The sequence below is a fragment of the Garra rufa genome, unplaced genomic scaffold (assembly GCF_049309525.1).
Source record: "Garra rufa unplaced genomic scaffold, GarRuf1.0 hap1_unplaced_005, whole genome shotgun sequence".
Taxonomy (NCBI): Eukaryota; Metazoa; Chordata; class Actinopteri; order Cypriniformes; family Cyprinidae; genus Garra; species Garra rufa.
In genome coordinates, this window is record NW_027394280.1 from 544,082 (window position 1) to 557,171 (window position 13,090).

At 35.7% G+C, this 13,090-nt stretch overlaps 1 protein-coding gene across 1 annotated transcript; it reads left to right on the plus strand.

The window, feature by feature from the left end:
* The first annotated feature begins 5,535 nt into the window (after positions 1-5,535).
* On the plus strand, positions 5,536-12,215 carry LOC141312765 (uncharacterized). Its single transcript, XM_073832631.1, has 3 exons — positions 5,536-5,566; positions 6,214-6,343; positions 7,683-12,215. Exons 2-3 carry the CDS (start codon positions 6,259-6,261, stop codon positions 8,408-8,410), a joined length of 813 nt encoding a protein of 270 aa, XP_073688732.1. The 5' UTR covers positions 5,536-5,566; positions 6,214-6,258; the 3' UTR covers positions 8,411-12,215.
* The last annotated feature ends 875 nt before the right edge of the window (positions 12,216-13,090 follow it).

Sequence of the window (13,090 nt, forward strand, 5' to 3'; positions counted from 1 at the left end):
TATAAATGCCGCCCTTTCTTTCCTTCATCCCATTGTCTCTGCCATGTCTTCATAACATTTTCCTTTATTTTAACTTTAACTTCAGCTTTACTTACTGCCACTTTTGTAATTCTGTCAAGTTTCAAAGCTTGCTTAGCCAACATATCTGCTGTTTCATTTCCTTCAATCCCCCTATGAGCTGGAATCCACATAAATCTGACCGCTGCATTAATATGCTGCAGTCTGTATACAGTCTCATATATTTCGTACACAATATCAAGTCTGTTATTAGATGATACAGACTGAAGAGACATTAATGATGATAGGCTATCAGAGCAAATTAAAACCTTGGTAATTTTGTTTTGCTCTACCCACTGTAATACCCTTAAAATAGCTAACATTTCCACAGTAAATACTGTCAGATGATCAGAGGTTCTTTCCTTAACATTTACCTTTAGTTCTGGAATAGTGAATGCAAAACCGGTAAAACCACTCTTAGGATCTTTTGAGCCATCCGTAAATGCAGCTATAAATGAATTATATATAGACCTTATTCTATCCTCCACCTTTTCAACCCAGTTTCCTTTCCCATTAAGTCTTTTTATTTCTCCTTGAATATAGAAGTCTATAATTAGTGGTGAAAACAACCAAGGCGGCGTCCTTGAACAAGGAACAGTAGGACTGAACTTACTCTCCTGCAATTTCATTTCAATTGCTATTTTACTAGATGCCCAAGCAAAGCATTCTGTCTTAGCCTTCCCACTTTCCCAACAAGGGGTAAGACACTTAACTGTAGGATGCCATCTTTCATTATGACCTTTTAGATTGGCCCAATAATTCATCATCAGTTGCTCAAATCTTAAGCTTAATGGTAGCTCACCCACCTCCACTTGCAATGCGCAAGCCGGTGAGGACCTTATTGCTCCACAACAAATTCGCAGTGCTTGATTTTGTATACTTTCCAGCTTCTTTAGTGTTGTTTTCGACGCAGATCTAAACACTATACTTCCATATTCCATCACTGGTCTTATTAAAGCCACATACACCCCTCTTAAGGCTCCTTTACTAGAACCCCACTCTATCCCAGTTAAGCACCTCATTATATTTAAAATCTTCTTACACTTTTCCTCTACTTTCCTTACCTGCTCTGTCCAAGTTAGTTTAGAGTCAAATGTTACCCCTAAAAACCGAAAGGAATTTACCTGCTCAATTTGATTTCCATACAGTAACACCTTAGCATCTTTATCCCTCTTTTGAGTAAAAACCATCATCTTTGTTTTTTCCACTGAAAATTTAAAACCCCATGCATAAGACCATTCTTCAATTAAACCTACTGCTTCCTGTATCTTCTCTTGTACTAAAAGTAAGTTCTTGCCATTTTTCCACAGGGCAGCGTCATCAGCAAATAATGACTTCCCAATATCATACTTTATTTTACTAAAAACATCATTGATCATAATAGAGAAAAGTAATGGGCTTATCACACTACCCTGCGGGGTCCCATTATCTACTTTAAATTTATTAGACACTGAAGCACCAATTTTAACCTGAATATACCTTTCAAATAGAAAACTTTTGACCCAATTAAAAGCTCTTCCCTTAATACCCATTTTATCTAATTTAATCAGTAGCCCCTCTTTCCATACCATATCATAAGCTTTTTCCACATCCAAGAAAACTGCCATAACCGATTCCTTATTTATCAAAGCTTTTCTAATTTCTGTTTCCAAACAAACCACAGGGTCCATTGTTCCCCGTCCTTTCCTAAAACCACTTTGGTAGGGGCATAAAAGACATTTACTTTCTATATAAAATGTCATTCTTTCTACAATCATCCGTTCCATAATTTTCCCCACATGCGACGTTAGGGCAATGGGCCTGTAGTTTGCTGGATTTGTTGGATCCTTACCTGGTTTTACTATAGGTATAATAACAGCCTCTTTCCAACTTATTGGTAATCTCCCTTCTTCCCAGCTCTTATTATATAAACCTAACAGTTTCATTTGCATTAAAATTCCAAACTGTTTCAACATCCTATAACTAATCTGATCTTTTCCTGGAGCAGTTATCTTAGCTTTATCTATTGCCCGTTTCATTTCGCTTAATGTAAAAGGGTAATCCAAAGCTTCCTCTGTACTTTCTTTCCTTATAAGTGCCTCTGGGTATGAATTTCTAGTCACTTCTCTCCCTCTTTTGCCAGCCTCTGACAGATTATTAGAACTATGAATTTCAACCAAAGCCTTAGCTATGATATCAGCTTTTTCCCCATTTGTTACTGCTATGGTTTCTCCTGATTTTAATACTGGAAACTGCCAGTCTTTTCTAATTCCCCTCATTTTCCTTATCATTCCCCACACATTTCCTAATGGAGTCGTTCTACCTATTTTATTACAATATTCTCTCCAACTGTCTCTTTTTGCCTTTTTAACTACTTTCCTAACTTGAGCTTGGGCCTTTTTGTACTCTATTAATCTTTGGAAGTTAAGATTATTCTTCAGCATTTTAAATGCCTTATTCCTTACTTTAATGCTTTTCCCACATTCTTCCGTCCACCATGGAACTGGTTTCCTATTCATTTTTCCTTTGCTTTTTGGAATACATAAGTTAGCCACTCTAAGCACTACGTCTTTAAATTTTCCATCAATTTCATCTATATCCTGGCTTAAATCAACTTCACTACTTGCCACCTCACATAAATATTCAAATTTACCCCACATAGCCTTATTTAATATCCATTTTTCCTCTCTTCCCTCTTCCCTCTCATCCTTTCTCACACATAACTTACATAAAACAGGAAAATGATCACTACCCATAGTAGACTCCTCCCATAACTCCCACTCACAAATACCTGCCACCTCTTTTGACACCAGTGTTAAATCAAGCGCTGAACTTTTACCTGTGTGAACATCTATTCTTGTGCTTCTCCCATTATTAATGCATACCAGATCCAACTCATCCAACAATTGTTCTATTATTAGACCATTTACATCTGTTTTCCCCCCTCCCCATAATGAACTATGGGCATTAAAATCTCCACATAAAATAGTGCGGCCACTTGCTAGCTCAACAATCTGTTTTAATTTATCACCATCTAATCTTCTACATGGATTATAATAATTTGCCACAGAAAACTTATCTTGCTTAGTCCATATTTTAACAATAATATACTCTTCCTCCCTTCCTTTTGATATAACTTGAAATGGAATACTTTCCTTGATAAATGTAGCACCCCCTACACCATCTTCCCTATCATTTCTTACACTAACATAATTACATATACTAAAATCTAATTTCCGTGATAACCATGTTTCCTGTATACAAATTACATCAGGTGCAGTTGGTAACGAACTAATAAAATACTTTAATTCCTGTCCATTTGCCACCAAGCTTCTTGCATTCCATTGAAGAATAAGGACCATAATATCAGCCAACAGATGAAACTTCCTGACTGGCCTGAGCACTTAGCTCATTCCTCACCTCTTCCCAGGACAAATCATTCAGACTAAGATGGTTCACTGCTGCCTTTACTATTATTTGTATCCTTTCCGTTTTTGACTTCGCCTCCGTTGTAGCATTGATGACCCCTGCTATAAAAATGATTAATTTCCTTAAATCAACCAGAACTTTGCCCTCTTTACTCTGTTCATGTTGATCATTTTTCAGATTCTCACTTGCCTCATTTACTACTCTTTCCTCCCTGTGATTCACCAGTCTAACAGCCTCTGCATATGATATTTTATTTTTAACTCTGACCTGCTGGATCTCAACCTGCCTTTTCATTACTTCACATCCCCCATATGCCACACTGTGATTCCCTCCACAGTTACAGCATTTCAGTTGTACATCCTTTCTACATTTCTCATAGTCATGGTCTTCCCCACATCTAGCACACCTTCTTTTCCCTTTGCAATTCATGGCTGTGTGACCAAACCTCTGACATTTAAAACATCTCAAAGGTTTAGGCACGTATTCTCTCACATTATACATCATATACCCCAGGGATACTTTATTAGGAAGCATTTCATCCTCAAATTCCAACAATACACTTTCACTAACTTGTCTCACCCCATTCTTAAAGCTGGTCAATCTTCGGGCATCTTTCACTTTCCCTCCTTTTAAGTTTGCTTTTATTTCTTCCACATTTACATCAACAGGAATGCCCCAAATCACCCCCCTCTTCCACATGTTTCTCTTCTCCACGCGACTAACACTACTTACTTTATGCCTTCCTACCTCCTTCATTCTACAGGCCCTTTCTCTTTGATCTTCATTTTTGCATATTATTAAAAGGTTTCCATCCCTCAACACTTTGGCCATTTTGACATCTCCCACTTGGTTTTTCAAAATCGTAGTCAACTTCACTGGATTCATACCAAGCACTCCATTTTCCTCACCAAATCTAAGTATTACTTTGAACTCATCATCTATCTTCGGATTATCATCCTTTCCATCAACTTTAGTCGTCATCCCTTTGAATTTCTTTGACCCCGCTTTTCCACTCTCACCACCCCGTTTCTCTCTTATTCCATCTATTTCCTGACTAAACTCCACATGATCCTCGTTCTCAGTGTCATCCGAGTAAGCCCATTCTGGCCCATTTCCAGCACAGCTTTGCCTACCCGACATCGTTGTCAACGCTTTGTCACGCTTCCCCATTTCTTCCAAAAAAGTTCCTTGTCTTCTCTTCATTAGGTGACAGCAACTCGAAGAACTTTTATCATCGCTTCTTCAACTTTTCCTCCCGCGTAAACTTTTCAAAAGGTTTAGCCGACAACCAGTCAAACTTTGTGTAAAGTCTCGTTCCTACGGTGGCCGAGCCAATGGTCCTAGTATTTTCTCTCCCATTGGTGCACTGCTCTCTAGAATCACAAATATATCATAGAAATGTTGTATATAGAATAGAATTTCGTATCCATATGATGATGCTTTTCTAAAGTTATTAACATTGTGAATCTATTAATATTATTCTAGATTTTTATGTAAATTTATAACACTGTTTTATGTTGATATACCTTGCCATTGAATTCACATTAAACTAGTTCATGCTGCTGTGTAACTGTTACAAAGGGGGTGTGATGACATATTTGATTTATCACTCTTTTGACTATAGTAATCAATCTCTTGTTATTTTGTTTATTTATTTATTTCTTCCTCTTTTGGAAAGTTACTGAAACACTGTCAGGGATTCACACTGAAAATGAATAAATCTGGAAATATTAGAATACGGACTGTATTTGATCTTATTTCAGTGGTAATGTTCTTTTATGAAAGCAATTTTGTATTTAAAAAAAAAAAACTTTTTTCAGGGAAAATGAATACGGTTCATTGATTTCTACCTTTTTTTAAAGACACCTGATCCCGCTGATCAAGGTCTTCAGGATTACTAAAAACTTCCAAGCAGGTGTGAGTTGGAGCTGGTTGGAGATAGAGCTGCGGCCCTCCAGGAACTGAGTTTGAGACCTCAGAGTTAGAGCATACTCTTCGCACTCCATCACAGTAGGTGGCGCAATGCACCTCTGAAGTTGGTTCGCAACCCACCATAAAATTAAAAGAAGAACACGACGGACTGCGGTCCAGCAGAAGAAAGGTTTGTTGTTTTTTGATCATTTAAAGCTGTCACAACTCGTTTAGACGATTGTATATAAAATTAAAATAATACAAATACCGAATGAAACGTTAATATGTTTTACCCAGTGATATAAACGAAGGTTATTTTGTGCATCTCTTTCACTTACTCTATCGTGAATCAGTTTTAAACACTAGTTCTACCATTGGCAAAGTAACTTAGTGATAGAGAAAGAGAGCTGCTTCTCAATTCAAGGGAGCATTTGAAGGCTGCATATGTCATTAAGTATGTCTAATTTAAGAAACCTGTAAAAAAAACATGGCTCATGAGGTGTAAAATACAACTAAATCAATTCATTCTCAAAATGATTCACTGTTATGAATCTCCTGATGAAACCTGCTGCTCAAAATGAGAACTAGCATGTGTAAGGACAACAAATGATTTCATCAAAGTGTGATCAAATATAACGTGCAAATATGTAAACATAAAACTTACATAGAAATATTAATCTTAAATTTGGTGTTTTCTATTAATTTGAGTGCTAGTTTGTTTTGATCTCTCTATATTTCTCTGACTGACTCCAGTGTGCTGACTACTGAAATAGGGAGCGATTTAAAAACGCACCCAGAGGTTTAGTTTGTGTTTCTTTTTCTTTTTGCCAAAAATAGAAAAACTCCTGCAGAACTCGCGGAAATCGACTCGACGCTGTCAAGATGGCTTTTGTTGATGAGGACAGTGAAGATTTCTGGATACAAGAAACAGTTCGCATCAAACAAGAAGACACTGAGGAACAAACAGGTTGGTTTTCATTCTCAAGCTAAACTAAATCATTTGATCCTTATTAAAATGTCCAGCTCTACAGAAATGAATATGTTTATAGATGTTACGAGTGTCCAAATTAAAGTGGTTTATATCAGGGGGTCTCAACCTCCTTCTCGGGTCAATTTTGCAAGGTCCCCCTATGCCTGACATTATTTATTAACCAAAACATTTGTTTTGCCTTTTTATTCTTCTACTGCACGCTATAAAAAAAACTCCATATTAAAACTAACTTTAAATTAAAGCTATACTTTTGAATTTTTACTTGAGAAAACCCTCTGCTCGGTCCTGGCTTTTAACATATATATATATATGTTGACAAAATATATATATATATGATGACAAAAAAACACTCACTAAACCTGTCCATTTGAACTGGACTGACTGTTTGTATCCATCATAAAATAAACATACAAATGAAAAATACAGCAAATACATTTTAAATCTGTTGATGCTGGTGCTCATATATGCATAAACACAAGGTACACATCTATAGGTGAGCATCCATTATAAAACACTCACAGGACATTCATTTTGACAACTATGCAAATCAGGGCTCGACATTGAGGACTGGCCGATGGCCCGGAGCCAGCGTGCGAGACGCTCGGGAAATTACAGACATCTGCCAGACGTTTGTACACAGCAGATGCTTTCCAGATTAAGAGATCTTTAACAGACTTGCAGACGTACGTGTGCTATCTGGGTACTTTATTATATCACCTTTCAATGAAGTTACAAAAGATCTCTTGATCTGGGAAGCATCTGCTGTGTGCAAACGTCTGGCCAATGTCTGTAAGTTGTCAGTTTTACATTCATTCTGATTCATAAACATCTCAAAGACATCTAACAGACGTTTATTTGACATCTGATAGAAAGGTCCAACAGGCGCATTGCAGATGAGCAAACAATCTAAAAAATACATCTTCAAGATGTAAATGCAGACGTCAAATAGACATCTCTGTGATGTACGTGTGCTATCCAGGGTAGTTAACGCTAATGCGAGGGTGTTTCTAATGCCACATCTATGGGAGGTACTGTACATTTTACGCTGTTCTCGTTTTTATTTGTTGAGGAAAATGTCAATAGATTTCCATCATAGTTTTTGTTATTCAAAACGAGTTTTTGTTTCATTTTCGTTGAAAAAATTTAGACACAAATGATTCGTTAATTAAATTAACACTGCCTTCGGGTTAATATAGGATCTAGCAAAAATGTTCTATTTTCTAGATTCTAATGCTTTGATTTTTCAACTTATTTTGATGTCTGTTGTTTGTACTATTGAGCTGGAGTTCATTTGTGTTTGTCTTTTTCATTTTAGACATGACGGCACTGAAAGAGGAGAGTCAAGAAATGAATGCAGCAGAAGAGATGTCCATAAAGACTGAAAATACTTCCTCAGGAAATGCCACTCAAGGATGTCTTGAGCCTTACATATGTGGTCAGTGTGGAAAGAGTTTCAGATGCAAAAAACACATTTATCAGCACATGAGAGTTCACTCTAAAAAGATCGTATGTCAAAGTGAAAGATGCAAAATGGTTTTCCCAGACTGGAAACAGCTTAAGCAACATGTCAAAACTCACATCAGAAAAACAAAGCCTTTCATGTGCCTTTACTGTGGAAAGAATTGGAGAAGGCAAGCACACCTCACGGTTCACGTGAGAGTTCACACCAAAGTAAAGCCTTTCGCCTGTAAACTGTGTGGAAAGAGATTTGCTCAAAAATCAAGCGTTCCAGTCCACATGAGAACTCACACTGGAGAGAAACCTTTCATTTGCTTGAAGTGTGGAAAGGCTTTTGTCGTCAACGCAAGTCTTAAAGAACACATGAGAACTCACACTGGAGAGAAGCCTTTCCCGTGTGAACTGTGTGAAAAGAGATATTCCAAAAAACAAATCCTTCAAGTCCACATGAGAACTCACACTGGAGAAAAACCTTACAAATGTCTTTGGTGTAAAGAGAGTTTTTTCTATCAAAGAAAATTTAAAAATCATTTGCGAACTCATTCTGTGTCACAAGTAGGGCTGGTAACTACCGAAAAAATTTAAAGTCTCAATATATATATATGTATATATACACACACACACACAACACAAAAGCGCATTCTGTGCACGTCATGGCATGCCATCTAGGGATGTGGCGGGATTTCGTGACACCAGATCTCGCGAAACGTAACAATATCTTCGCAACATTTTGCAGTGTTTACATTAGAGCTGCGCAATTAATTGTTAAAAGTTCGCTATTTCTGAGGACTTCCGCTCCTCCAATTAACAGATTGATGGACCATAACAGCCATTTAGTTACTTTGTTTGCCATGGTGTCTGCGGGGTTGTAAAAGGTAGTAAATGAAATGAGCCAAAATTAAGGGCATTAAAAAGTAATAAACGTCATCTGACGAGGTATAAAATTTTCGACACCATTTTTTTAGATACATTGTCAATTTGTGTTAAGTGCAGGCCTTTCTTCTAAAATTTGCATGGATTTATTTATTTATGCGTTGAGAGGTAGGACCTGAGGGATATCATGCGTGCGCAAATTAAATTTGGGGAAATGCAAATTTCGAACCTCTGGCTGGAGGACACAAGATTTAAAGACTGGCTTAGGCCAGTAGTTGACAAAAAAATAAATAAAAATCAAATATATCAAATTAAGGCCATAAAAAGTTGTTCATATGTTAACCTGTCCTCTTTTTAAAATCACACTCGAGAATTTCGGGGTTCTTTTTTACCGCGGTAAACAAAAAGTAATTTTGTACCAAAATAATAGTTTAAATAAAAATATTTTTGTGTTTATTAAAGTTTTTAGTAGGTTAGTTATATTTTTTTAAATATATATAATATAAATAATAGATAAATATATTTTTAAATGGGTTTTATACAAAAACTGTTTTTTTTTTTTTTATGTAAAATTCACTTTATAAAAGACCCACATTTCACATGGTTTGGTGAAGATTTTTGCCCATCTTTTGGAAAATACAGTTGTTACGACTCCCTAATTTTGGCATCTAGGGTTTTGGGAGGTAAAATTTAAATACATAAAAAAGAACAATCAAGCTCAGTACTTTTCTCTGCTTTGGAAGTGTGGATGTGTGAAACTAATAAAGAACAGAAAGAGACAATCGGATTCAGACTTTACGTTTAGTGAGATTCTCTGTTATACACTTACATAGCTCTCAATAAGAATAATATCAATCAATCATATAAACAATAAACCCAAGATACCTTCAAGAAATCCAACGATAATCTATTTACAAATTATATACAAGTGAAAGACAACAAAAGTGAGGGACAAGAGCGGTGCTAAAAGAAAGAAAATAATAAAACATAAATCCTCTAACTAGCCCCAAATCAAGACTAAACTAAACAAAAGAAATGAAAGAAAATAACATCTTCAGCGTAAAACGCCACTGACTACTCTGACTCACAAACATAAATACAAAGATGGGCATCCGCTCGATAACTAGTGTGTCTAGACAACTTTACCCTGCGTGTAGTAAGATGTAAGTCACGTGACATGCTGAGCTGGTCCCATCACCATGTGTCGAGGTAGGACTGAGAGTCGAGTCACAGCGCAAACGCGTCCAAATGGATAATCAAAACAAGAGTGAAGTTTAACAAGAGCAAACTCAAACACACGATAATTCAAATTCAGCAGAAATAACAAAACGAGAGCAAGACAAGCAAACGTGGGAGAGCAAACAAATGAAAAGCAATCGCTCCTCCCGATCTCACGTCACATCCACGTCTTTATACGCACCCATTGACGTCTGATTGGTCCTTCAGGTGTTACTCAGGATTGATGATTGACGACAGCGCGATCCAACCACAGGCTCTGTGAGATAATAGAGAGAGAGAAAAAGAAAAAAAACCTCTCCCCGAACAATAAGAGACATATCACAGTTTTAAAAGTAAAAATAATAATCACTTTTACCACTAGATGGCTGCAGAGCTCCACTATTTGCTATTTGCCCACCAGAAAGAAATCTTTTCATAAATTGTTTCAGTTGAGTTCAAAGCTACAAATTATGAAGTCACAATTCTAACTATGAAATTTATTTTTTGTCAAAGTTCAGCATTATTTTGCACTGAAACAAATAAGTTCTATTACATATTGAGTAGCAGTACACAATATGAACATAAGAATGCAACTACAGCAAATGTTTTTTTTTTATTTGAAAAAATTATAATAGAGCAGTTTTGATGGTCTCACAAATGTATTTGTGTGTGTCCTGTGTATTTCATAATATGAAGATATGATCTCAACTGAAAAAAACTTGTGAAAAGATACCTTTCAGTTGGTCAAATAGCATAAAGCACTGCAGCCATCTAGTGGTAAAATAATTTTTTTCCCCCTTTAAAACAGGATTTTCCAAAAGATGTGCAAAAATCCTAAACTAAACCATGTGAAATTATCCATGTTATCCCCATGAATGAAAGTAAGACGTGGGTCTTTTATAAAGTGAATTTTGAATAAAAAGTATATATACAAAAAATTGTGTATAAAAATATGTATTAATTATATAAAATTTAAAAAATATCATAAATCCTCCTAAAAACATTATAAACAGGAAAAAAAAATTAACTATTATTTTGTTACAAAATTGCATTTTGTTGCAGAGACCCCAAAGACCATGAGTGTGACTTTTTTTTTTACACCAACATAAAATCATGCTATCATTCCAACTTTTTTATTTTTTATTTGTAGATCCAGAAAGTGTTGACAGTTTTACAAAGTCTTATAACTCTTGGACAAAAATAACTTTTTTATTTTTAGCAAAAGCCATTTGGGGTAAAAAAAAAAAATACCCCGAAGACCGCATAAGGGTTAAATAGTAAAAGAAGAGGGCTAATTATAATTTTAAGAGGTCTTACATTTGGAGACAGAAAGACAAGAATTGTGATAGGGCTGGATAAAACTTTTAAGAGGCAATGATGTCATTGAATAAATATGCACGCTGCACGTTTTAAAGTCAAAACGCGGCACTAATGTCTTTAAATGAATGTATCTGAAGGGAACCGACTGTCCTCAGAAACGTGTCGTCGGCATTTTCATTTCATGCCTGATAAAACAGCAATAATGCTGCGTTGTGTACAGCCGATACTAAAATGTAAGCGCTCCTAAAGTGTGACAAAGAATTAATTTGCACGTCCAAATTTTTAGCTGTTTTTAGTCAAATATCGACCCATGTTTTTATGCAGCAAACATATAGAGCTGTAATGTGAAAGAAGTTAATGTGCTTTCTAAAAATCTAAACAATTAAGACAGTTATATTTATGTTTTAAATAAATATAATACATTAGAAACTTCATTAATCCCTTTTAATGGTATAAAGGCTGAAATGCCATTGTATACGATTTTTTTTTTTTTTTTTGTCATTTTATGGCTTAATATTTCCGTACATCGTCCAACTACACTCATACTGTTTATTTTACTTGTGCAGCTCTTTACAAGGGTCAAACATCGCCTTAAATTGATATTTAAAAATTCTGCAGAATTCATTCCTTGATATTTGTTGATATTTGTGTATTGAAGTTAAAATAATTTTCGGGCTTCCAAAATCTGAAGAGTACCTGCCCGAAGGGCCACCAGAGATTTTGAAATTTTGTGAGCCCTGAAGTCCTGCTGTATCAGAATTAACATTTTATTTAGATATTGCAAATGTTTTTGTTTGATTCATATTTTGATTATGCAACTAATGGTGTTCAGTGACTTTGTTGCTTTATTTATGTTTTGTTTTTTTGTCAAGCAATGAATTTTATGTCAAATAAAGTTGGCCATAGAAATGAATAGTAACTATAGACCAGAGATCTATTCAAACTTTTTTGAACTTAGAGTTTTAAAATAAAATCAGTTGTTCACTGTATGTGTTTGCCTGTTGTTTTTGCAATTATTCTCAGAAAGAAATATTTATCAGCCTATATATCGGCTATCGGCCTCCAAATATAAAAGGGCTATCGTTATCGGCCAAAATTTCCATATCGGTGCATCCCTAGTAATTTTAACAAGTAACTTTGCCTTTTGTTGGTTTCCCTTGGTTGTGTAAGTTGCATAAGTTAGTTTGATCGTTATTTGTCAATTGTTATATCCAGCATTTCAAAAGGGGATTTACGTTTTAGCCTAAAGTCAAATCAATCAAGCAAGGCCGTTCTTTTATAATGCGTAAGACTCCTGTCTTTTGATCCTTGTCTTATCTAATAAATCTGCTTCTCCCTCCGACCCATGACCTATAATAATTCATTTGAAATTAATGATGTAAGAGTATGTGTACTCTGTAAAAAGAGTACTGTTTGAAAAAATTAAACTATTAGCGATGAACAGACAAGCAAAGTGATATAGAATGTGAACCATCACAGTGCTGTTATACTAAATATCACCACTCAGGACAGAAACAATGACATGAGTAAAATCAACTCCACATTGTGTAAATGATTCCTCGTGGAAGATGGCACTCTCCCAGTCTATGTCAACATCCACATCCTAGGGATTAAGCATTTAATCATTACAAAAATCGAATTACATTTGCACACTATCTGTATCATCATAAATGAGAGAAATGAAAATCATTCCTACCTCTACATTATCAGGCTTGTGAATGTTGTTTTGTAGAAGTCCCACCTCCTACACTTGCTGGGGGCTCATATTTCCCTCAGTGTGAAGGGAGTGATGGTCCCTGTCCTCTGGAAATATCCAGCAGGCCATCTTCTTCAAGACTCTGCAGGACATCTTAA